This window comes from Podarcis raffonei, chromosome 14 (assembly GCF_027172205.1).
Source record: "Podarcis raffonei isolate rPodRaf1 chromosome 14, rPodRaf1.pri, whole genome shotgun sequence".
NCBI classification, from domain to species: domain Eukaryota; kingdom Metazoa; phylum Chordata; class Lepidosauria; order Squamata; family Lacertidae; genus Podarcis; species Podarcis raffonei.
Window position 1 is genome coordinate 50,255,817 of NC_070615.1, and position 26,420 is coordinate 50,282,236.

At 49.6% G+C, this 26,420-nt stretch overlaps 2 protein-coding genes across 3 annotated transcripts in view; one reads left to right on the forward strand and one right to left on the reverse strand.

The window, feature by feature from the left end:
• The window catches only part of IQCE (IQ motif containing E), a 37,340-nt gene extending 35,927 nt beyond the window's left edge, over positions 1-1,413 (reverse strand). Inside the window, exon 1 of the mRNA XM_053364520.1 lies at positions 1,223-1,413. Within this exon, the coding sequence (XP_053220495.1) occupies positions 1,223-1,264 (42 nt within the window). The 5' untranslated portion in view covers positions 1,265-1,413. The remainder of the gene's footprint in view (positions 1-1,222) is intronic.
• Positions 1,414-2,921: 1,508 nt separating this feature from the next.
• BRAT1 (BRCA1 associated ATM activator 1) lies at positions 2,922-22,575 on the forward strand. 2 transcript variants are annotated; one of them, XM_053364800.1, is made up of 14 exons: positions 2,922-3,229; positions 3,576-3,766; positions 5,555-5,709; positions 6,575-6,719; positions 8,219-8,591; positions 10,148-10,267; positions 12,035-12,126; positions 12,766-12,872; positions 13,319-13,505; positions 15,408-15,487; positions 15,816-15,918; positions 16,338-16,436; positions 19,292-19,473; positions 20,878-22,575. In XM_053364800.1, exons 2-14 carry the CDS (start codon positions 3,640-3,642, stop codon positions 21,589-21,591), a joined length of 2,484 nt encoding a protein of 827 aa, XP_053220775.1. In that variant the 5' UTR covers positions 2,922-3,229; positions 3,576-3,639; the 3' UTR covers positions 21,592-22,575. The 2 variants fall into 2 exon arrangements, with proteins under 2 accessions (XP_053220775.1, XP_053220774.1); XM_053364799.1 differs by having other exon boundaries at positions 2,923-3,229; positions 6,572-6,719.
• The last annotated feature ends 3,845 nt before the right edge of the window (positions 22,576-26,420 follow it).

Here is a 26,420-nt window from a genome sequence, read left to right on the forward strand (position 1 = left end):
GCACGACTTTCAAGTCCAGCTTGTGACTGGTTGCTGTTGGAAGCAATTCTGAACACAAAAGTTCCATCTAGTTGTAGAGAAGCTTGTCCAAATTTGCATAAGCCTTTAAGCCACCACTGCACCTTGTAGTAGTAAGTCCCACAAATTAATATTGCATCACCTATTGTGCTGGGTGACCGCGATGGGTTATTAAAAGGGAAGCAGAAAGATTTGTCTTTGCCCATGTCCTCCATAAACACATTGCCCCCCCCCAATTCTTTTTCTCAGCTAAAAAGCTCCAGTTTCATGCAGGTCAATGTTTACTTGTACGTTCTTGTGAAGCTTCCCCCACAAAATCCTGGGGGCTGTAGTCTGTTAAGGGTGCAGTGTTTTGGGGATATGCCTGTTTTCCTTTCTACAGTTACAATATTCAGAGTTCCCTGCGAAGGAGAGAGACTGTTAAACCACTCTGGGAAGCGTAGTTGTAGGAGGGGAGCAGGGGGACTCCTACTCACTCTTTGCATCCCTAAGAAACTACAGCTCCCAGAATTCTTGGTGAGGAAGCCACAACTGTTTAAAGCAGCATCGCGGGCTTTACATGTCCAGTGTGAATGTGGCCTTAGCTTTTATGAACGGTGCATATCAGTTTTGAAGGCTGGATTCATTTATTTCTTAGGTTTGCCAGCGTAGGTGGGTGGGAGACAGAGAGGAGGAAGCAGCAGAAGGCTACGGTTGCCATCTGTCTTGTATAATACAGGATCGTCCCGTTTATTTCAATGTAAAATGCTATGTCCTGTATTGATACAGTTTTGCCCTGCATTTAAGGTCTTCTCTCTCTGCCATGTTAGGGACCTTCTCCAAATGCACGTGTTGGAAAGGGGGCGTGAAGGGCTGCGTGTTATTTAAGCTCTGGGTCGCAAGCACAGGCGGATTTACAAATCCATGCGTACAATTTACAATTCCAGAGGGCAACCCTTGACCCGCCTGCTGCTCCAGAGGAAGCCCCCCTGAGTTCAATGGAGGGGCGGAAAGTGGGGGCCTCGCGGGGGGGTGGAGAGGGAGATGTTGCCTCTCCCCTCGCCATAAGGCTTGGCTGGGCCGCAGCTGCCCCTCCCTCGACCCCCGGCCTCCAGCCCCACCAGGCCTCCCCTCAGGCGGGAGAAAAAGAAGCGCAGGAGAGGCTCCCTTTCCCCCAAGGCCGGCCTGCCTGCCGGGAGAGCTTTCCCGCTTCCTCGCCCCATACCAGCTCCCGCTCCGCGGCGGCCTCGTCGGGGCTCTGAGACATAGCGGGTAAGCGCCGGCCGGGCCAGCGAAACCACCATTTCACCCCAGGCGGCAGCGGTCCTTTCTCCGACTCCGGCGGCCTTTCCTCGCCACTTCCGGGTTTCGGGCTCCATGGCAACCTGCCGCGGCAACCAGGACCCGGATGGGGGGCGGGGCGAGCCCGGGCCGAGAGGCTGCGCCGCCGGAGTTGACAATCAAAGGCGCGGGCCGAACGAGAGCTTGCCCGAAGTGACGCGCTTGCTGTTGGTGGAGAGGCGCGCAGGCGCAGAAGCGAGCGCAGGCTGGCTCCGGGGAGAGGATCCCCTGCTGCTGCTCTTGGCTTGGGCGTGCAGGGCAATGGGGAGACGGGAAGAGAGAATGTGCACAGGATCTGGCCGCGCGGCTGCCCGCTGTCCCGATCCTAAGTGTTTAAAGCTCCTCCCCCCTTAATGTGCTATCATTTTATTTGTATGTGTGCCGCCTTTCGGCCAAAGAAGCCCCGCCCCCAAGGCGGCTCACAAAAATAAATAAATCATCATCATTTTATTTGTAGTTGAAACTATGCTCAAGGCGGTTTACAACATGACAAGATTTACAGAATTACAAACGTAACAGAAGCCATAAACGATCAATCAAACACATCAAAAAGGACACAACCAAATGGAAACAATTTCCAGGTCAATCGTAAGATCTAAAACTAAAGATGCAACAGTAATATCAATAACAGCAACCGCTCTCTCAACCCCACCCCCCAAACAATACTCCAGCCCGATAATCTGTTCAACAGCCTCAGCTTTGGTAGCTGGAGTCATGTGCATGTAACCAGGGCCGGATTTAGGTCTGATGAGGCCCTCAGCTACTGAAGGTAATGGGGCCCTTTATATGTCCAGCTGTCCATTGTCAACAACAAATTGTTGCTGTTTTTTTGTGTTGAATATATGCTATGTGGTAATTTATGGACCTAATAGGTATCTAAAGCCATTTGCACATAACAGAAAGGAGCCTACACAACACAAAACACTTTTGCTGTATGTAGGTTTTATTTTATTTGTTTTTTATCTTATATTTTGGAAATGTACACCCAGGTTTTTTCCCTTTAATTTTTTGGGGGGCCCGCCAAGAGAGTGGGGCCCTAAGCTATAGCTTGTTTAGCTTATACTTCAGTGATGGCCAAACTTGGCTCTCCAGCTGTTTTTTGGGACTACAATTCCCATCATCCCTGACCACTGGTCCTGTTAGCTAGGGATGATGGGAGTTGTAGTTCCAAAACAGCTGGAGAGCCAAGTTAGGCCATCTTGTCTTCCACAACTTGGTTCCCTCCAGACGTTTTGGACTACGACTCCCATCAGCCCCAGCAAGCTACCACAGGCATTATGGGCATAGTCGCAGGGGCTGATGGGAGATGTAGTCCAAAACATCTGGAGGTTGGAGAAATTCTCTCTTTATAAACCTCTCTGACCCGACTCCGGCAGATCCCTCTGGTGCAACCCATGCCCTGCAGTCCCGCCTCGGAGAAAGGCTCTCCTTGCTCTCCACAGATGCTTTGGCTAGCGAGCCTGCAGAAACTCATGCCAAGTGCTGGCAAGGCAGGAATGCGGGAGGCTTCGCTTGCGCTACTGAGCATGCTCACTGTCGGATATGAACTGAGCATGCCCAATAGCGCTTGGAAGGGAACCGGGCAGGTAAGGTGTTTGCGATAGCAGCGCGCGGGGATTTTATTGCAACCCGATCCAAGCCACGTTTGCTCGGCCAAGTCCCGTTTTGTTCAGCGGGGTTCCTCTCCAGGATCGCGGCGTTTGCATGCTTGCTTGGTGAGCTCTCCAGAGATTCCTGTGGGTTATTCCCAATTAAAGCAGAAATGATAGGCGCACAAACTGTTGGGGAGGCTAGTTCTGTGGAAGTCGGTGGCACTTACTTCTGAGTAAACACTGATCGCGCCGGCCGAACTGTGCGTGCGGAGAGCAGCATTCCAAGGAGACCCCGAGAGGTGCACTTACTGTACTTCATAATAAACTCAAGCTGAACTCGTTGCTGCTGCTGCCTTACTTCCGAGTAAGCAGGTACAGCACTGAGCTGCAATGCTTTGATCACGGAGCAGGAAAGGAGGGGGACTTAATGGAACAGGTGAGTCCCACCCCCTGATGCTCCCCAGTTTTAGTCAAGTCCCCCTCCGTAGCCCTCAAAAACAGCAGCTTTGGGTCCGATCCTAAGTGAGAGAGGGTGAAAACCAGGTCACTTCGCTGAGTACAGTTGGGACATTAGATTTAAATGCAAGATCCCATGTTCCGGTTTAGTTTCCTCTTCAAAAACAACATGTTTTTCCTGCGTTGTAGGTTCTGCCTTGTTCTTACACTCTTTCATGAGGGAAAAAACAGAGCGGAAGAACTGAGACTCGCCATGGATAGAAAGTGCTCTCAACTTCTGCCTTCAGTATGTACGATTCTGGCAGATCCAAGGCACCCCCTTTCGGATGACACTTGTTTGGAAAAGTTGCTGGATTGGTTTAAGATGCTGATCAACACTGGTAAGTTCCATGGTTAGATGTTTGTTTTGTAAGGCTTCTCTAAAGCGTCACACACATGTGTGGAAAGGAACCCACCTCTTGAAAAAAACTAAACAAGGGGCCTTGAGGCCATGTGGCCCTCCATATCCTATCAACTTGGAAGGTGGTGGACTGTCCTGCCTTAGAAGTTTTTAAACAGAGGATGGGTGACCATCTATCAAGGGTTCTTTAGCTGTGATTCCTGCATTGCAGGGGGTTGGACAAGATGACCTTTGTGGTCCCTTCCAATTCTTCTACAGTTCTACTATTCATTATTTGTGCTGTGGTTGATGGAGGCTGAAGGCCAAGAAGATCTGGAGGGCCACAGGACCTCTATCTGGGGCTTGTGATTTTGGCGTTAAGTAGTATAGAAATAGTTTATTTATTGCATTTATATCCTACCTTTTTCTCTAAGGAGCTCAAGGTGGCATACATTGTTTTCTCTCCCCCCCCCTTCATTTAAGCCCCACAACAACCCTGTGAGGAAGGTTAGGCTGAGAGGCAGGTCATCCAGTGAAATTCATGGCTGAGTGGGGGTTTGAACCTGGTCCCGCAGGTCCTAATTCAACACTTACAAATATCTAACCTAGAAAAGAGATCATAAAGAGGTGGTAGCCAAAATTAATAATAATAATAATAATAATAATAATAATAATAATAATAATATAATTTATTTATACCCCGCCCATCTGGCTGGGTTTCCCCAGCCACTCTGGGCTGCTTCCAACAGAATATTAAAAACAATACAGCGTCAGACATTAAAAACTTCCCTAAACAGGGCCGCCTTCAGTTGTCTTTTAAAAGTAAAATAGTTGTTTATTGCCTTGACATCTGATAGGAGGGCATTCCACAGGGCAGGCGCCACTACCGAGAAGGCCCTCTGCCTGGTTCCCTGTAACCTCACTTCTCGCAGGGAGGGAACTGCCAGAAGGCCCTAGGAGCTGGACCTCAGTGTCCGGGCAGAATGATTGTGGTGGAGACGCTCCTTCAGGTCTACTGGGCTGAGGCCGTTTAGGGCTTTAAAGGTCAGCACCAACACTTTGAATTGTGCTTGGAAACGTACTGGGAGCCAATGAAGATCTTTCAGGACCAGTGTTATATGGTCTTGGCAGCCACTCCCAGTCACCAGTCTAGCTGCCACATTTTGGATTAATTGCAGTTTCCGAGTCACCTTCAATGGTGGCCCCACATAGAGCGCATTGCAGTAGTCCAAGCGGGAGATAACTAGAGCATGCACCACTCTGGTGAGACAGAAAGTGAAACCAGTGTTCCCCTGCCTGGTGCAATCTGCCCACCCGCCCGCGATGTTGTTGGACTCCAACTCCCATCAGTTTCCAGCCAGCATGGCCAACTGTCAGGGATGATAGGGGTTGTTGTATAAAATGTAGTGAGGGCACCAGGTTGGGGAAGCATGTTGTAGTTGATGGAGCAAATTTGGAGCTCCAGAGAACTCAAAGCAGCTGGTTCAAATAGCAAGAAAGGAGATTTCACTTTAAATGTTAGGAAGCACTTCCCGAGGGTATAAGGTGTGGAGGGCTGGGGGCATGTGAAATTTCTTAATAGGTTGAGACTGTGATTCCAAGTAGGGCTGAGGAAATCCCCTGCCTTAAAATACGGAGAGTCAGTGCAGAGAAGACTAAGCAAGGCAGCTTCCTATTGCATCACTAGGCCTTAATTCTGAGTAGACTGCAGAGGCTTTGCCCTACATAAGTTTTGTCTTCTAACTAAACATACGGTCATTCCCTGCTGGCCCCTCTTTCCCCCTCCCAGGATCCAGCCTGCTGCTGCTAGAGGAAAACCCGTGTTTGAAGGAGCTGGTCCTGGCTGTGCTCAGACAAGAGGAGCCAAATCCCACCATCCTTTCCTTCGTCCTGAGGCTCACTGGGATATTTGCTGCCTCTGAAAGTAGTTTCCAACACCTGCAGGTCAGTAAAGTCTTAAGCACCAGCTTGGCTGCAGGAGTTTCTGGATGGAAGCATACAAGGTGCCACCCAGCCGTCTTAGGAACTCCAGGTTTATGTAGGGCTTGCTCCTTTCCTTCCCCTGAAGATACCCCGCAAGGCAGTGGGGGGTTCGGACCTGAGTTGTCCTTCCCCTGGATGGGCTCCCTTCCCAAGTGGACGAGCCCCATCTGCCCCTCGCTTCCTTCCACAGCACCTGCAGAAATTGAAATTGAAATACTTTATTGTCACTTGTACAACTTGTATACAGTGAGATTACACGAGCACCCCCACTCAGCTCTCTTAGTCTTAATTCCCCTCGTTTACAGACGCACACCCACCAAACCCAAAAGTCAGTTGCCTTGTTGTTATCTTTTCATTCAGCAGCCTAACAGCCCAGGATAGAAGCTGTTCTTTACCCTGTTGGTGCGACTAATCATGCTTCTATATCTTCTGCCTGAGGGCAGGAGATCAAGAAAGTGCCGGCCAGGGTGTGAATCATCCCTGAGAATTTTCCTCAACGTTCTTCTGCTATTTCATCCAGCGGATTCACAGGACAGCCCATAATATTTTGTGCTGTATTCACCACTGTCTTCTTGACCGTTGGACCCACTCGTGGTCTTGCCCACTCCATCCTTCAGAGCCTGTCTTTGCATGCAGGGGAAGCCCCTAACTCGCTGAGGGTTTCGGACCCATCGGTCCAACCCTTAAAATATAACCACCTACAAAGCACAAAAGAGCAGCGCTAGTTTGCATGTGTTTCGGGATTCCCCCCCACCCAGAAATGGGTGTTAGTCATAGGTCAGTGACCGTGAGAATCTCCCGCTTTCTTCTGTTCTCGCTTCAGCAGGGAGAAGTCGTCTTTGGTGCCTTTGGAGAAGCGGGGCCTCTGAGCAGTGCATTGTGGGAGGACATGTCCATCCGGAGCGGCTGGGTGCAGGGCGTTTACAGCATGCTGCAGCACTACAGCGCCTTCCAGTTCTTGTGCAACTCTGGTAAGCGCTAGAATTTACTCAACATACCTGGGCCTGCCTCTGAGACACGAGAGGCATCTGTGTCAGGCCATTGCTCCATCCAGCTTAGTATTCTCTACACCAGTGTTTCCCAACCTTGTGCCTCCAGCTGTTTTTGGACTACAATTCCCATCATCCCTTGCCACTGGTCTTGCTAGTCAGGGATGATGGGAGTTGTAGTTCAAAAACAGCTGGAGGCACAAGGTTGGGAAACACTGCTCTACACTGCCTAGCAGCATCTGTCCAGGGTTTTGGAAGAAGTCTCTCTCTGTCTTACTGGAGAGGTGATCTGCTGCTGAATCGTGGCCGCCCCCCTGAAAGAAGGCAGTGGGACCTCCTAAAACTGAAAACCCATGGCTAACCTGTCCTTTGAATCCTGTTGAGAACATCTTAGTTCCCAAACCTGCAGGCGTGGGGAGCCAGATGCTGTAGGACTACAGCTCCCATCATCCTTGATGGTTGCTCACACTCACTAGGGCTGCTGGGAGTTGTAGTCCAACCACATCTGGAGGGACACAGGCTTTCTCCCACTCCGTCTCCCCCTGCTGCCTGGGCTCCCCTTCCTCTGTTGTTTCTCCTCTGTTGGTTTGTAAGCTCCTAGGGGCAAGGCCTTGTCTTTTTTGAAGCATCATGTGCCCTGATGGCTCTGACATGTAAATCATCACCCTCATAATTCCAGAGCACATGTCTGGCTTGTAACAATGAGAAAGAGATGGACCTTTGTCTTGGGCCTCGTGCTGCAGCACTCTGATCTCCCCAGCCTTCCTTGGGCTACTTGTTTTCTGGGTCGGCCTGCTTTTGTGTTGTCTGCTGCCCCTTATGGCTAGTAGGGCCATTTGTTGGGTTATGGAGCTCACTACTGATTGGAGAAACGCTGCTGAACAGAAGAAAGCTGCCCCTTTTTGCTTTCTCCCTTTCCGATGTTTGTGCTGCGAGTCCTGTTGAGCCAGTGTGGTGTAGTGGTTAAGAGCAGTAGTCTCGTAATCTGGGGAACCAGGTTTGCGTCTCCGCTCCTCCACATGCAGCTGCTGGGTGACCTTGGGCCAGTCACACTTCTCCGAAGTCTCTCAGCCCCACTCACCTCACAGAGTGTTTGTTGTGGGGGAGGAAGGGAAAGGAGACTGTTAGCCACTTTGAGACTCCTTTGGGTAGTGATAAAGTGGGATGTCAAATCCAAACTCTTATTCTCCTTCTCTTTTTTGTTTTGTTTATCACATTGATATCCCACCTTTCCCCTCAAGGAGCTCAAGGTGGTGTACGTGGTTATCTTCCTCCCTGTTTCATCCTTACAACAACCTTGTGAGGTAGGGCGGGCTGAGAGAGACAGTGACTCACCCAAAGTCACCCACTGAGCTTCATGGCCGAGTGTGGGATTTGAAACCTCCCCTCTGGTCCTAGCCCAGTGCTCAAGCCACTCCTCATCATGGACCTCATTACAAAATTATTCTGCACCCTTCTCTCTCTGTCTCCCTCAACACCAGGTTCCCTAGATGTGATTTTCGCTCTCCAAGGAGACCCGAGCCTGTTTGTTGCTTCAGGAGCCAACCGCCTTCTGGCTCGCGTGCTCATCTTCTCCGTTCAGTCCGAACCGTCTCGCCTCCTCAGCTCGATGGACTGCGATTGGCCGGCTTGCACTCGAATGATAGTTGCTCGCGTCGAAGAGTCCCTCAAATCCCACTCGGCCTCCCGGGCCAAGCATTCCTTGCAGCTGCTGACGACGTTGTTTGAGCACAACCAGGACGCCTGGACTGAACTGCTCTGGTCGCGGATCGCGGGAACTGTGGAGTCCCTCCTGACAGAGGAGCTGCTCCAAGTTGGGCACCAGCTGGTGGATCTGTTCCTCAGCATGGCAAGGTAGGTGCCTGCACAGTGGCTTTCATTAATGTGAGGGGAGGCGAAGGATGGAGAACTCTGTGGTTCTCCAGACATTGATGGACTCCAGCTTCCATCAGCCGCCAGCCAGAATGGCCAATGGTCAGGGAGGATAAGAGTTGTAATCCAGCCATGGCTGGATAGCCACCAGTTCCCCAACCTTGATCGATATCAAAGAGGTCTTCCAAGGTTAAAACCAATAGTTTGAGCTATGCTTGGAATAGTATTGGGAGCCATTGGGGAAGAGGAAGACCTGTGGTCCAGCAGCTGCATTGCCAAAAGAAGCTCCCGAGTTCAGTCTCCGACATTTCTAGACCACTGACCAGAAACCCCAGGGAGATGCTGCTAATTGGTGGGAACTTATAGTGGAGAACTAAAGTGAAGCCATGAGGCAGGAGTTGGTAATGCAGGTGAGCTGTGCACAGGCAAGCTGCCAGCTAGCTCTGTCGAGGCTCTTTTTATTAGCACAGTATGCAAAACCAGTCAGATACATTTTGGACTGTGCCCTTTACGCGTCTTCCAATCACGCGATTGTGGGGGGGGTGGGGTACAAAGTTATTTTGGCACCTGTTTCCACCGTTTCATTTTCCCCTTGAACAATGTATAACGAAGGAGACAAAGGTCACAGACAGGGCACAGCAAACCACTGAGAAAGCCAAAGGTTAGATAGAGGGCATGATGTTCAGACAGTTGTGGCTTGTCTGCGGGTGGAAGTGTGCTCCACAACCAGTGGTCATTCCTTCAGAGAACCTCTCCCATCCATTTGGGGCAACCTTCTGGGACCAACTAGCCAGAGGCAAAAGTGGGCAGGGCAGCAGGTGTCAATTTTACCTTTATAGATTAGGCCAGTTTCTGGACACACTCACACACAGCTCTCTATCCTGCATCCAAGCAAGCAAGAGGCATCATCAGGGGTCAGGGACACATCCCACCCGGCCAGGCAAAAACGCTCCAGGGTGAGGAAGTTATGAAGTAGGGTGGCTTGGGGAGAGGCCTTCCACCTGCCCCACCCGCCCCCAGGAAGGTCACTCATTTAGGAGAAAGAAAACTCAGATTCTAAATCTCCACTACCTTGTGGGATATCGTTAGCAGAAGAAAAGGCTGAGGAGTAAACCCTACACAAATCAGGAGCGGAGTCCCTAAGACTGTTGGATGGCGCCTTGTACGCCTCCTTCCTGCAACTCCTGCAGCCAAGCTGGTGCCAAACGTCTTGCTCGGTTTTCCTTTGGACCACTTCAGCAAGGCTTGGCCAGGGGGACGGGTCTTATCGCCTGGGCAACCCAGGACCTCCAGACACACTGCCCAAGATTGTGCCTAGGGAGGTCACTTCATTGCTGCTAACACAACAAAAACAGCACGGGAGGCAAAAGTTACGAGTTCCAGGTTTCTGCAGCCAAAGCAGGCACTGTGATCCTCCAGCGGTTTGATTTCACCCCCAGAGGCACACGCCATGGTCTCTTGAGAGAGACTGCTGGCAACAACAAATACATATCTAAAGGTTATGCACGTGCACTAATGCATCTTCCTCCCTCCTGTAGGTCTCCTGCATTCAGCTGCCCCGAATGCAGCCTCTGGAAGCTGGTGGCACTTGCTCTGAAGACCTTGAGCCTCACTCAGTCAGGCCCTCTGGCCTTGGGACTCCTGAAAGTTGAAGCCTGGTAGGGATTTGTTCCCTTCAACATTAAAGCCCAAACCATTAAGTATTTTGTTCGACCTTGTTTTCCTTTAACAGATAAAATAATAATAATAATTTATTATTTATACCCTGCCCATCTGGCTGGGTTTCCCCAGCCACTCTGGGCAGCTCCCAACAGAAGATTAAAAACATGATAAGACATCAAACATTAACAACTTCCCTAAACAGGGCTGCCTTCAGATGTCTTCAAAAAGTCAGATAGTTGTTTATTTCCTTGACATCTGACAAGAGAGTGTTTCACAGGGTGGGTGCCACCACCGAGAAGGCCCTCTGCCTGCTTCCCTGTAACCTCACTTCTCGCAGTGATGGAACCACCAGAAGGCCCTCGGAGCTGGACCTCAGTGTCCCGGCTGAATGATATGGGTGGAGACGCTCCTTCAGGTATACTGGACCAAGGCCGTTTAGGGCTTTAAAGGTCAGCGCCAACACTTTGAATTGTTCTTGGAAACGTACTGGGAGCCAGTGTAGGTCTTTCAGGACTGGTGTTCTGTTTTATTATCACATTTTTTGTATTGCATTAGATTGTTATAAGATGTACCGGTACATTTTTTTGTTTCTTCAGCTTGTAAACCGCCTTGAGTATTGTAAGATAGAAAGATGGCATACAAATTAAAAATGATGGTCTCAGTGGCCACTCCCAGTCCCCAGAATCCCTCCTCAAGCCAGCCTTTTCTATGAAGCCATGCTTAACCTCCTAGCTTTCACCTGCAGGTGGAACGAAGTCTAGGCTGCAGCCCTGTGTATCTTTTGCTGAGGAGTAAGAACCATTGAAAGCAATGGAACTTACTTCTGACTAAAATGGCATAGGACTGTGCCCCAAGCACAGGGGAGAGCTGCACGTTCCTTGCTGTTCTTGCCTCTCCTGCCCTCCCCCCTCTCCCCCCCTCACAAATTGCAGCTGCAAGCGGGGCTGATACCCAAAACACCTGGCGGGGGAAGGCGGGACTATTGTGCATGCATTTGCATTAATATATGGAATAAAGCTTTGAGGGGAACTGCGTGGAACAGATCTCGGTGTTTCAGTTTCTGGGAATGGAGTTGAGAGATGACCTAACCTGGGGAGAAAACAGCAAAGACCTGATGAAGAGAGCACAGCAGAGGTTATATTTTCTAAGAATCATCCGGAAAAATAATCTCTCAAAGGACCTGTTGATGGCATTTTACCATTGTACTTTTGAGAGTGTATTAACTTATGGTCTGTGTGTGTGGTTTGGGAGCTTCACGGTCGGGGAAAAAGCAATTCTGTCCAGGGTTGTAAAGACTGCAGAGAGAATAACTGGGTGCACTCTTCCCAACTTGGATCAAATCTACACTTCCAGGTGTCATAAGAAAGCTGCAGAGATAGTACAGGATAGTGCGCACCCCAGAAATGATCTCTTTCAGCTTCTGCCTTCTGGAAGAAGGTACAGGGTAATAAAGACTCGGACTAGCCGCCTGAGAAACAGTTTCTATCCAAATGCGATTTGGGTTTTAAACGCAGTGTAAGGTAGTCTCTATGGGAGTATATTGTATTTAATTATGGGGTATCAGAGTTTTTAGGGGGCTAACCAGGCTGGGATAGCAGGCTTGTGGGTTTTTGAATGTCTGGTGTAGATTTTTTCAATTTTGTTGTTCTGTATGGGACAATGACAATAAAGATTATCGTATCATAACCTACATTAAAACCACAGAGATGCTGCCTTGCTGCGGATGCAAGAGAGACCTAACCTGTTCCTTCTCCTCCTTCAAGCCCACAGGCAATCCAGGTGCAAGGTCTGGGCCTTTTGCTGCAGCCAATCGGCTGTGTCTTGAGAGGCGCTTCTCCATCCTTAGAATTCCCAGGTGCGTTGCTGAGTTAGGATGCGGCCTCAGAGCTCAGTGCTTCCAGCCACGGTGGCTCGGCTCTGCCTCCGCGTTAGGAGGCAGCAGTTGCTTCTGAATACCAATTGCCGGACGCCACAGGAGGGGAAAGGGCTCTTGTGTTCGGGGCCTGCTTTTGGGCTTCCCTTGGGGGCATCTGCAGGGCCACTGTGGGTACAGAATTAGGGGGGCCATAGGCCTGGTTCAGCGGGCTCTTCCTAGTTTCTTATGTGCACATATTGCATTAAGTGGGATGGGTGGGTTAAGGGAGCAAAGTACAGTTAACAGGCCCTGAAATACTTCACCTGGGCCCCGATCCAAAGAACAACAGGCCTTGCTGGAATGTCCCAGGTGGATTCTGCCCCTTCTGTTTGGGAGTGCACTGGACAAAAATTAACTTTCTTCCCCCTCTGCGCTCGCTTAGCCAGCCTCTGCCGTCCTGGTACCCTACAACTGCTTTACACTACAACTCCCATCAGCCCCAGCCAGGCTGCTCTGGCTGGAGCTGTTGGGAGTTGTAGTCCAGAATATCTGGTGGGCACCAGGTTGGGGAAGGCTGCTTTTACTAGCCATTTCAGAGAAGCCTTTTGCTCCGTCCGGCTTCCCTTTCTCCACTTCCAGGTTTGCCGCCTGAATCTGCCTCTGTGGAGTCTCTTCTGTCCTCCAGGGCCTCGTGTGTCAGTTTCCTGTGCCAGACTCTGGCTCATCTGGAGGAAGTCCAGTATGTGGTAAGATCTAGATAAGCAAAGACCCAAACTCCTTTGGCTCCTCCTCCTCCTCCTCCCTGAGCTTTTTATAGGGAAAAGGTCATTAGAAGAACTTTTAAGAACTGGTGCCTCTACTCACTTATTTTCCTCTTTCCTCCTCTTCTCTCTTTCCTTTTGTGCTGCATCTTTTACATTATAAGCCGAGTGGGCAGGGACTCTCTTATTATTAATATTTGTCAGCCACGCTGGGAGCCTTTCCTGCCGAAGAGTGGAGGGAAAATCAGCTCTCCAGGCTTTAAATCTACCATCCTTGTGCAGTATTGAGCTGAAACTCTTGAGATGCTGAACTCTGGCTTCCTTACCGAATTTTGCCCTTGTGCAGTGGGGCTGCCGCATACCCGGAAGCCTGTGTATAAGACACCTCTAGCAAATTGGCTGAGATTGCATTTATCCCTTTTCTTCACCAGGCCTCTCTGGCAGTGGAGTTTCCCCACAAGCCTTTGCTCCAGTCCGTGGTGACTGTGCTGCAGTTCTGCGTTGGCCTCGCCATTCCAGTCTCCCCTCTGGCAGCTAAGATCGGCAACTTCCTGGTCGGCTGCTTCCGAGTTCAGCGGGCAGCCCTGGGCCTCCTGGGAGCTCTGTCTCGCTGGGCAAGTGAGTACATGAAATTTATTACGGTCAGAGACCAGCTTGAGAAACACAAATGGAACTACCATCCCAATAGCAAAACAAACATTTAAAACAATATACAACAATGGATTTTAAGTTTAAAAGTGCGATAGGCATATAAACACATAAAAAACTTTAAAATAGACAGCCTTAGAGAAATGACCCAAAGTCGCCCGTGGATCCGGGTTTGGGAATTTTCTTAACAAACTAGATTGAATCGGGGGATGGTCTGCGCCTACAGATCTGTGCGCAGAATCTGGCGACAATCCGGGTTGTCTTGTGGTCTTTGCCTAACAGGAGAAGATGGAATTTTTGCTTTACCTGGAGGTCAGCAAGCCTCACCAGCAGGGGGTCAATGGTTTCTCCCCCCTCCCCCTTGCTATCTCAGTGTTCCCTGTTGATTCCAGGGTGAACGCGGCCCTGCAAGAAACCTCCTGGGAGGCAAGGGAAGAACGAGGGCTCCTTTGATGGTCTTTTCCAGCTTCTCACAGGAGTGTAGAGTCGGAAGGGTCCCCATTGGCTATCTAGTCCAACCCCCTGCAATGCAGGAATCTCAACAAAAGCCTTCCTGACAGATGGCCATCCTACCTCTGCTTGAAAACCTCCAAGGAAGGAAGGAGCAGTCAAATACAACATTCCTTGTTTTCCTAGAGTGGACATGCAAGGGGATGTATGGTCCAGCCCGTCGGAACTTCCTGTTTCTTCCTGGACTGGAGCATACTTCCTCTTGCATGTGACTAGAGGTGGGCGTGACCTTACCTGTGCAGGCAACCAAAGCACAAGGCACGCAGCCCTCCTTCTCCATCTTCCTTTCGTCATCTGAACTGCAGTGACTGCCAGTCTGCAGTCACTGGGATTAACCCCCCATATGGGATAGATCCACATGTATATATCTTTGTAACTAAGTCTGCCTTCTGGGATCCAACTGTGAAAAGAATATGAGTAAACTACTTTTATATACTTAACACGAGATTGTGGCGTGTTTATTATTTTAAGAGGGAAATAAGGGATCTTACCAGGAATCTATACTGAGAAGCTTAAACAAGCCTGCAACCAGCTACCTGCTGTGTGTTCAAAGGGGAATGTTAAAACTCTGCTCAGTTATAGAACTTGCTAGCTCAAGTTAGGAAGGATATTGCTGCCTCCCTGAACATTCGCACACCCACCATCTCCAGAGAGAGTCTTTTCTACTGTCAAACAGCTTTTACTGTCAGGAAAGTTCTTCCTTATAATATTTAGTTGAATCTCCTTTTCTTGTGACTTGAAGCTATTGGTTTAGGTGATTGCCTGTGGAGCAGCAGAAAACAAGCTGGCTCCATCTTCCATGCGGCAGCCCCTGAGACGTTTGAAGCTCGTAACACAAACACAACAGGTTGCAAAATTAGTTGCATTTTTTATGGTGGGGGGCAATTCTAGGACCCCCCCTCGTTTGAACCACACTTCCCTTTAAAATAGACATGCATATTCATATTTGTAACTGCCGCAGTGAGTTCCAGAGTTCCGTTTAGTTTCTGATTATATATTTTTTCCTTAGTTTTGTACAGTGGACGCTTGGATTGTGAACGTGATCTGTGCGGGATGCATGTTCGCGACCCGCAGCACTCGCAACCCACAGCAGCGTGTCTGCGCACGCGCGGGTTGCGATTCGGTGCTTCTGCGCATGCGCAAAGCGTGATGCGCATGTGCAGAACCCAGAAGTAACCCGTTCCGGTACTTCTGGGTTTCGGTGGGTCCGTAACCTGAAAAAACGGAACTTGAAGAGTCTGTAACCCGAGGTATGACTGTACACTGCCCTGGGATCTTTGCTTAAAGGGCAGTATATAAATTGCAAAGTAAATAAATGAGTAAATAAAATAACTTCCAACTGTCCTTCTCTGTGTGTTTTAGCTTCAGTTTCTGACGAAGTCATGGAACAAATCTTTGACATCCTCCTTGTGTACCTGAAGAGTCCAGATAGCAGCCCTGCTGTAAGTATGGATTCTTGTGTCGGAAGCAGGAGCTCAAGGTGGGGAATATTTTTCTCTCCTTCCTTGGGTAATCCCCACAGCAACCCTGTGAGGGAGGCTAGATAGAGAGGCAGCGACTGGGCCCCAAGGCCAACCAGGGGGTTTCATGACAGCTGAGCAGGGGATTTGAGCCCTGGGCTCCCAGGTAGCTGCCAGACCCTCCAACTGCTACACCACATTGGTTCTTGGTTGCAAAAGGAATGATTGGGGGATGGCTAGAGTAAAGTTACCAGGATGTTGGTCATCCTGGGGGGTTTCTTTCACGGCACCCCCCTTTTCTCTCTCTCAGGTTTTGAAGAAGGCATTCCAAGCAACGCTGAAGTGGCTTCCAAGCACCACGGAAGCATCTGACTCTGCCAGTGATTTCCAGCGGCACAAACAGTTTATCAGAGGTAAATTTGCAAGCCTGTTTCTGGCCTAGGGAACATAACAGCCATTAAGGTAAGATGTGGAATATGCAGGAGAAATGATTTTGAGGAGATATGGAGAGTGTTTGTAGAATTTGTACTGTTAAAGCGGAAAGGGGTCAAACCATTGCAAGAGGTGTTGAAGTTTTGGGAGGTTGGGTAGTTACAATGGAATGGTCTCGGTGGTGGGGTGCACATTTCTATTCTTATTTATTTATGATTATAACTTTGTCAGAATAAAATTAAAAATTAAAATTAAAAAGGGGGGAGGAAAGAAGTGACCCCCATAAAGTTCAATGGGACTTTACTCACAATGTGTAAAGCTTGGCAGACTTAATGTTGTTTCATAAGCTGCAACAGTTCTGTCTGTGACGCCGTCTCTGTCGCCCACCCCCTCGGAGCAGACATGCTGCCTGTCTTGCAGAAGCGCATGCACAGCCCCAGCTGGGAAGTGCGCGACTCAGCCCTGGAGCATCTCACGCAAGCGATGAAGCGCCTGAGAGGTAAGTGCAGGGAAGGCAGAACCTGTTGGCAGGGAGCACAGCTGCGTGACGGAGGAGCAGTCCGCCTTAGAAGCATAGAATGAGCGGCAGGGACCCTGAGCATCCTCTGGTCCAACCCGCTGCAATGCGGGAATCTCAGCTAAAGCATCCGTTCCAGACGGCCATCCAGCCTCTCCTTAGAAACCTCCAAGGAAGGAGAGTCCACAACCCTCAATGGGCTTGGTGAGCTAAAACAGGAGAAAGGAGTGTCTGGAGAAAGGAGAAAGGAGTGTCTGGAGGCGGTTGGAGGAAGGATGGCGGCTAACAGATTGAGGTTGAATCCTGACAAGACAGAAGTACTGTTTTTGGGGGACAGGAGGCGGGCAGGTGTGGAGGATTCCCTGGTCCTGAATGGGGTAACTGTGCCCCTGAAGGACCAGGTGCGCAGCCTGTGAGTCATTTTGGACTCCCAGCTGTCCATGGAGATGCAGGTCAAATCTGTGTCCAGGGCAGCTGTTTACCAGCTCCATCTGGTATGTAGGCTGAGACCCTATCTGCCTGCGGACTGTCTCACCAGAGTGGTGCATGCTCTGGTTATCTCCCGCTTGGACTACTGCAATGCACTCTACGTGGGGCTACCTTTGAAGGTGACCCGGAAACTACAACTAATCCAGAATGCGGCAGCTAGACTGGTGACTGGGAGCGGCCACCGAGACCATATAACACCGGTCTTGAAAGACCTACATTGGCTCCCAGTACGTTTCCGAGCACAATTCAAAGTGTTGGTGCTGACCTTTAAAGCCCTAAACAGCCTCGGTCCAGTATATCTGAAGGAGCGTCTCCACCCCCATCATTCTGCCCGGACACTGAGGTCCAGCACCGAGGGCCTTCTGGCGGTTCCCTCACTGCGAGAGGGAACCGCCAGAGGGCCTTCTCGGTAGTGGCACGCTCCCTGTGGAACGCCCTCCCACCAGATGTCAAAGAGAACAACTACCAGACTTTTAGAAGACATCTGAAGGCAGCCCTGTTCAGGGAAGCTTTTAATGTTTGATGTATTGCAGTATTTTAATATTCTGTTGGAAGCTGCCAAGAGTGGCTGGGGAAGCCCAGCCAGATGGGCGGGGTATAAATAATAAATTATTATTATTATATTATATTATTATAGGCGCTGAATTCTGGTGGGCACCCACCGCTTGCCACTGAAGCCACTAAGCTCTTAACTATCTGCCTGTTACGAAATAATTAATAATTTTGATCAAGCTAGAAAAACAAAACACCTATATACCTATATATATTACCGAAATGTATGCTTACTGTTTCACTAAAGGACTTCCGACTTTTTGTGCTCATTTACCAAAGATGCGCTGCACCAGCAGCGGCGCTTGTCATTCACAACAGCGCCACTTGTCAGACTCAACGACGGCGCTTGTCATTCTTAATGGCACCATGCACGCAAAATTAACTAAATTTAGGGGCGCTGGGCAGATCTTTGCACCTTGGCGGTGCATATGCTAAAGACGGCCCTGACCGGAGAGGAGGACTGCTGGCCCAACCTGGTCTGCTAGCCTTTCCTTGTGACTCACCGTGACATTTTGGGCTGGCCCTGCTCATCTGCTCTACACTTTGTGTCATGTGTGGTGGTCAGGCTGGGTGGGCATGATGGGAGTTGTAGTCCAAAACAGCTGGAAGGCTTGATTAATCCTTGCATTCACTGCAGTTTTAGAACGGAGGGGTGTTTTTTCCCCTAAAAGCTCTGGGAAGGTTGTTTTCATGGCTCCCTATATTATAAAAAATATTTCAGGAGCCATGTTGCTATCTGCTAAGATAAGGCTTTTGGCTTCATGCGTTTTGTGTGTCCTGCTACGGAAAGGGTGTTTTAGTGAAGCTGTGTTTTGAATTTCTTTTAACCAGTACGTCACCCAGACAACTTCACTTATTGGGTGAATTATAAACTGAGTCAGTAAATAAAATGCATGCCTTGATTGGGGGCGGAGAAGGAAGGATAGTGGGGAAATGGGGGCTCTCACACTTCATGAGCTTCTGGTTGGGGGCTTTTTCTGCCCATGAGCTCCCTGTTAGCTGACACTTCCTTGCCAGGACTATCTCAGCAAAAAGAATTCCTGCCTCCACCTCTGCCTTTGGGCTTTGCAATGACAACAGAAGGGGAGTTTGGCTGCTGGACCAGGCAAAAGGCCCATTGAGTCCAGTACAGTGGAACCTTGGGTTACATACACTTCAGGTTACAGACACTTCAGGTTACAGACTCCACTAACCCAGAAATATTACCTCGGGTTAAGAACTTTGCTTCAGGATGAGAACAGAAATTGTGCTCCGGCGGCAGCAGGAGGGCCCATTAGCTAAAGTGGTGCTTCAGGTTAAGAACAGTTTCAGGTTAAGAACAGACCTCCAGAACGAATTAAGTGCTTAACCCGAGGTACCACTGTATCATGTTCTCGCAGTCGGTCGTAAGCTAGGCATGAGTAAAAGAACCCTCTCACTGCTTGTGATTCGCAGCAGCTGGCAATCAGAGGTGTACAAACCATCTACAGTTTTATTCCCCTTTGATTTTGTCGCCCTGTTTTAAAGCCATTCCGGTTGGTGACTTTAAATGCCAGAAGCAACTGCAACAAAACGTTGCAGCGTGGAGTGCTTCCCTGTTCAGGATTCCAGGCTTCAGTACATCTGATGGAGCAAATTATGACCTCTGTGCGCTGCGGGGGCCAGTCTGGAGACTGTGAGCCTTCCCAGGAAGCCTGCGTGCTCTTGGCAAGATCTGTCCGGGGCCAGGCATTTGCTTTAATGGTAGGGACAGAGGGCTGATGGGATCAGGCCCTGTTTATTTCCCCCCCCCCCTTTTTGTTTTCATCTCTACACAGGGCAGGAGTGGTTCTGGCAAGAGCTTCTGTCTTCGGAAGTGCTGCCACTGGCAGAGAGCCTCCTGGCCGACCCAGAGAGCTACGTGCGAGCCAGTGCGGTGGAAGCCTTGGGGCAGTTTTCCTTGCTTGCTAGCGCTGACTCGAAGAAGCCCAGCTCAGAGAACAATGGCAGCAACAAAGAGGTACAGTCCTCTTTGCTGAACACGTTTTTGTCCCTGCCTTTTCACGTGGCAAGGCAGGGGGCCCGCATTCAGACCGGAAGACTACAGCTCTGTTTCCCGGGGGGGGGGCGCTTTGGGTGGGTTTCCCCTGAAAGGGCAACCTAGAAGTACAGTCGTACCTTGGAAGTAGAACGGAGTCCGTCCCGGAAGTCCATCTGACTTCTAGAACGTTCAAAAACCAAAGCGCAGCTTCTGATTGGCTGCAGGAAGCTCCTGCAGCCAATCGGAAGCCCCGCCAGACGTTCAGCTTCTGAAAGAATGTTCAAAAACTGGAACACTCACTTCCAGGTTTTGATCATTCGGGAGCCAAAACGCTGGAGAACTAGGCTGTTCAACTTCCAAGGTACGACTGTACTATGAAGCAATAGATGGGATATTGAAACAAAACCTGGCTGCTAGGAGGTCGGTAGGTGTGCAGCGATTGGAGCTCATCGCACCAATCTTACACCAACTGCAATGGTTAGTTCTTGAGTTTCTGGGCTCAGTTCAAAGTGCTTTTAGAATCATAGCATCTTAGAGCTGGAAGGGACCCGCGAGGGTCATCTAGACCAACTCCCCTGAAGTGCAGGAATCTCAACTTAAAGCATCCCTGCCACGTGTATGAACCCTTGCAGGGCACAGTTCTCCTGTTCAGCGTTCCGTGGCCTTTGCCAGAACACTCCATTCTCTCTTCCCTCTGGTTTTCTCTTCACCCCTCCCCCCCCCCAAATCAGCCAACATGAAATGGCCACTCAGCACACTCAGTCCTCACTGGGCTGTTTGGGCCCCACCCCACAATTTTAGGGTTCAGCACACCCTGCAAATACTTCTTTATTTCTGCAGACCTTGTGGGGTGATGGTTTTGGCTGTATAAGGAGAATGGATTTGGCTGTACAGTGGTGCCTCGCAAGACGAACGCCTCGCAAAACGAAAAACTCGCAAGACGAAAGAGTTTTCCGTTTTTGAGTCGTTCCGCAAGACGAATTTCCCTATGGGCTTGCTTTGCAAGAAGAAAAAGAAGAAAAAGCCAGGAAAGTCCCCAAATAGGAGGAGAAAGGAAAAAAGAAAGAGGGGAAGGGAATCAAACTGATTCCAAGCCAAAGGCCAGGCGGAACGACTTTGTCTTACAGGCCCTGCAGAAAGAAATCAGATCCTGCAGGGCCCTGGTCTCATGAGCCAGTGTTGAAAAGGCCCTGGCTCTGGTTGAGGCTAATCTAACTTCTAACTTGTATAAGGAGAATGGGTTTGCTTTGGTAGGGGAAGAATGCGCACCATGTTTCCCTGGTGCCGTGGGAGTTAACACGATGTTGGTTTCTCCCCCCACCTAGCATAGCTTGCAAACAGTGTTCAAATCCCCCCCCCCATCTCTTCTCCTTCTCCTTCAAGGCCAGCGTTGGGGCTCGCTTGCAGGAAATCCTGTCTTCTGACTCCGAAGGCTTCCCTCGCAGAGCTGTGATCCGCGTCTTCATTGACTGGCTGAGGGACGGCCACCCGGAAGTCCTGGCTGACCCTGAGCAGTTTGTTTCCAGAGCGATCCAAGCCGTGGACAAAGACTTGGACTGGGAAGTCAAGGTCAGTGGCTTGGAGCTGGCCAAGGTTTTCGCTGCCCAAATGTCTGGCCGGCTTGGGCTCTCCAACTGCCCGTACGCCGCTGACTCATCACCTGCCAGCCAGGCTGCCCGTCGCCTCAAATTGCTGGAGGCGTTTTGCCGAGTGAAGCTCTTTGAGTGCCTCTTTGGAGCCCTGTATGACTGCGACAGGCCAGTGGCGCTGAAAGCCTGCGAGATCCTTTTAGCCGTGAAATCCAAGATTTGCAAAGACAGTCGCCTGGAGGATTGCAGCTTGGAACTGGGGAGCACATCTCAGCAGCGGGAGGAGAAACAGAGGGAAGAACTGATCCTTCCTGTTGGAGAGTCGTCTAAAAGGATTTCCCAGGATCCAGAGCGCCTGATCCTTTTCTTAGAGACGACGGACCTGGAGGGTTTGCAGAGATCTTTAGACAGGAGCAGCGATCACCTGGAAAAGAGCCCCCAGTCGCTCTTGCAGGATATCCTCTCCGCTGCAGGGAATACGGAAGATAATGAAGCAGATTGCTACTGACAGCTTTCCAAAACGGAATTGATCCTTGGGGAGGGCTAGAGCCTGCCGACCCTCCCCTGACCCCAAGAACTTAAAAGGCCACTTTGCAAAAAAACACACCCATGTCTTCCTGCTCAACGGGCACCGTCATGCAGGGATTAATATGAAATCCATTTGGAGGAAGACAGCTCTGATGCAAATCTGAGAGGGCGGGTGGGAATCAAAGCGGAGCTAAAACTCACACAAGAAAATCAAGTGATGCCCAAGCCAGGAGCGACTGACGAGATTATGACAAGCACACCGCTGTTGATTTGTAGAACATCACCAAAGTCAGGTGAGGAAGTTGTGGCCCTCCAGATGTTGCCGGACTCCAACTCCCATCATCCCTCACCACTGGCCATGCTGGCTGCATCTTATGGGAGTCGGGAGTCCAGCTTTGGGGGTGGGCACTGGCTCCCCACCCCTGGTTTAAAATGCAAAACTCAGTCAAACCCTATGTCAAAAGGTGGATCCGCCTTGAAATAAGGAAACTGTGTCGCATTTAAAACCAGCACCACACAATTAATAAAGTCTTCGGGAGCCCATACTGCCAAAAGCTTGCAATTTCCAATGAACAAACTGTTCCGCACAGATACTGAGAAGTTTCAGGGTGGATCTGCAAACGACATGACTGGATTTTGTACTTGTGCGCAGCGAGAGTTCCTGACGTCTCTTTTCGATGCACACAGCCGTGCGTAAGCAGTGTTTGACTACCAAGTTCAAGTCTAGAGGACCTGCGTGTACCTGTCAGACTTCAGGCACAATTGCACACGGGCTTCCAAGTGATTTCTTTGGCCAAGAAGCTTTGAACCTTTATAACTCAGTCCTCCCTTTTGAAAGCATCGCAGCCAGGTTGGTCCAAATGCTCGTTACTTGCTGGCTGTTGCCTTTGCAGAGCAAGGGAATGGGTTGGCGAGGAAGGATTTGTTTTATTACCAATTAAAGTTTGTTTTTAAAAAACCAAAAGTATTTGTCAAGCTCAGACTGGATGGCTTGTCTATGCATGTTCCAAACCTTGCTTTCTGCGGCTAAGATAGTCAGTTCTTTCAAGAAGCGTTTTTGGGGAGGGCCAACTTTGAATGCAGAAGGCATGCAGGTGTCAATCTCCAGGTAGGGCTTGGAGAGACCCTTCTGACAACCTTGGATAGCATCTGTCATTCAGCGTAGACAGCCGTGAGCTGGATCAATCAATGGTCCCCCTTGCTATAAGCTTCTTAAATTGCTAAGATGTGGATGCATTTTGAGTTTGGACCATGGGCGTAACCAAGGGGGAGCAGGGGGGCAGCTGCCCCACCTAAATCAAGTAAATCAATAAAAATACTTAAATTAGCAGGTTCTTGCCGCCTAACATGAAGCCTGCCCCCTACCCCCCAAAATTCCTGGCCTATGCCCATGGTTTGGAGCTTACCAAGAGTTTTGGGGGTTTGAAGGATGCTAAGCCTGAAACCTTCAACACACTCGCTAGGGAGCAGGCCCCACTGCACTCAGTGGGGCTTGCTCCTGAGTAAGCCTGTTTATGACTGCACTGGAAGAGCAGAAGCCACATCTTGATTCTGCAAGGAGCACAAGTCGCCAGCTAGTTTCTTTTGCAGAATCAAACGTGGGGAGGGTCGCAATGCTTTTCCAAAGCTCCGCTGGATTTCGGTGAGGGGTGCCTAGGGAAATGCCTTCAGCCACGTCTCAATTAGCGTGTGAACACGTGAAGATCCCTTATGCCAGCTTCTCCAACCTGGGAAATACGTTGGGGTGGTGGGAGTTCAAAGCATCTAGAGGGCACTAGGATGGAGGAAGGTTGCCTTACAGCATCCATGCAGCCCAGCATTGCAACCAGCAACAGCTGTCCGAAAGGGTTTTCCCTCTTCAACCCTTTAAGAGCATAAGAGGAGCCTGCAGCTGGATCAGGCCAATGGCCCGTCTAGTCCAGCATCCTGTTCTCACAGTAGCCAACCAGATAATAATAATAATTTATTATTTATACCCTGCCATCTGGCTGGGCTTCCCCAGCCACTCTGGGTGGCTTCCAACAAAATATTAAAATACCATAATGCACCAAACATTAAAAGCTTCCCTAAACAGGGCTGCCTTCAGATGTCTTCTAAAAGTCTGGTAGTTGTTGTTCTCTTTGACATCTGGTGGGAGGGCGTTCCACAGGGCGGGCGCCACCACCAAGAAGGCCCTCTGCCTGGTTCCCTGTAACCTCAATTCTCTCAGTGAGGGAACCACCCGAAGGCCCTCGGAGCTGGACCTCAGTGTCCAGGCAGAACGATGGGGATGGAGACGCTCCTTCAGGTGTACTGGGCTGAGGCTGTTTAGGGCTTTCAAGGTCAGCACCAACACTTTGAATTGTGCTCGGAAACCCGCAAGCATGGCCTGAGCACTAGAGCCACAGTCCTGTGGCTTCCAGCGCCTGTCTTTCAGTAGCCTTGCTGCCTTCCAGCACAGCCACCACAACAGCCCTCTCCACCACAAATTGGTCCAATCCTCTTCTAAAGGTTCTAGTGTTGACTGTGGAATTAACTCTGGGGCCTTCTGCTTGCAAGAACGATGCTCTTTTCACTGGGCTACGGCCCTCCCCAGTAAGACTACAGCCTAGGTCAGGCACCCAAATAAACTCGCTCACAAAATGAGTAAGCTTCTCCAGGGTTTGAGACTGGACATTCCTAGCCCTCGCTAGAGTTCATGGTGATGGAATATGGGAACATCTGCATGCAAGACAGATGCTCTAGCAGTAAGCAGCAGCCTCTTTCCGTAATGCAGGTGGTTGTTTTGGAAAGGGAGTGGGCTGGATTAGATCATTTCCTAACGAGACCTACATTTTGAAAACGCGCCTCCTCAAAATCGCAGCCGAGCAGAAAAGATCAAGCATTTTAACTGTCTGCAAAGAATCCCCTCAACCTCCAGTCTGCGCACTTTGCTGGTGCATTTAATAAGACGCCAGCAGAGGAAAAAGCCAGGGGGGGATTTGGGCTCGCACAGCCCTTAGAGGCCGGATCCTGCCCCTGCTTGAGTCTGCAGGGCGTTCACAGCCCACTTCAACAAGAGCTGGGTCTGGCTCCTTGTTACCAATGCAAATTCTACGTAAAATCACATTAAGAAATCCTGAAGCGCAAAATGATAACGGTGTCTGTTCACGCTGCCAGGATTCCCCAGGCACGGGAACAGCCACAAGGCATGAATTAATACCCAGAGAGATGAACCCTGCTGCATCGTGCAGTTTAATTCTGAAAGGGCAAAAGCTAAGCCAATAACAAGCAGTGCCAGAGACTGAGAACAATTGCATCTCTTAAACGCAGGAAGCAGAGAGGCAGGATGATGATGATGATGATGATGATGATGATGATGATGATAATAATAATAATGGTATGACTATTTATTTGTAGCATTTCTATCCTACCCTTCATTCAAGGGTAGCATATGTGGCTATCCCACCCCAATCCTGTTTTATCCCTCACAACAACCCTGTGAGGTAGGTTAGGAGACAGTGACTGGTCACGGACTTCCAGTGAGCTTCATGGCTGAGCTTGAAATTGGGCCGCTCTACTCTGAGTCCATTTATATAATATCATAACCATCAATAAGTTTATTGTGCTAGCCAAAGGCCATGGCAATTTCATAATTTCCAAACTGCAACCATAGTAAAAAATTACACCAATAATATAAAACAAACACCAGTGATAAGAAGAGAGGTCAAAAAAACCGTCAGCTAGTTCAAAGCTAGCTCAGCTTCAGATCATAGCTCCAAGTCCCCAGACAACTTGCGGCAATGTTATCTAAACCTCTGTTTCAAATCTTTTTTTGTGGGCAGTTCATGTGTCACTGAGCTATTAGTGACACTCAGGAGAAACTGAACCATTTGCACTGAATTGTACCTACTGCCATGTACAAGCAAAGATTCCGGAAATTGATCTCTTGAATCCCTGTATAAGGGGCAAATTAACCAAATAATGCACAATGTATTCTGCCTGTAGCTGACCACGAATACAAAACCTGCCATCGTATAGGACCTTACGATAGCAGCCATCCAAGACTGCAGAAGGCATCAATTGAATTCACATCTCAACAGAAGCATTTCTTACAAAGAAAGGCTTGGGTTTAGTCAAATAATAGGCTCCAAAATACTCGGTTTTCAAAAATGGGTACTGTGGAGAAAAATTGGAGTCTGTAATTAATTGCATGCCCCTTCCAGATTCTATCTATGTATACATCTACTAAGAAGAGCTGAATTCTGCAGTCTGTACAGGAAGCCCACTAAGCAAATGTTAATGTTTGCTTATCTTCTATCTTTATTTAGCTTTTGCTAAGAGGGAGGAACAAGCCACACATCCCGATCACAGGTTATCCTACTGATCACACGCATACAATGTTTTCTGAGATTCCACCAGGTAAAGGCAGTTTCAGGGTGCTCTTAAGAGGGTAGTAAGAGTCCTGTGGCTGGATTAGGGCAATGGTCACTCTAGTCTAAGGTTACCAGACATCCGTGTTTCCTGGGGACAGTCCCCAGATTTACAAATCAGTTCCCATACAAAATCCATTGAAGTTGAAAAGTGTCCCCGGATTCATTGAAAAAAACTGGTAACCTTGTTGTTGTTGTTGTTGTTTAGTCGTGTCCGACTTTTCGTGGCCCCATGGACCAGAGCACGCCAGGCACTCCTGTCTTCCACTGCCTCCCACAGTGAGTAAGTGGTAACCTTAAATGTAAAGGTAAAGGGACCCCTGACCATTAGGTCCAGTCGTGGCCGACTCTGGGGTTGCAGCACTCATCTCGCTTTATTGGCCGAGGGAGCCGGTGTACAGCTTCCAGGTCATGTGGC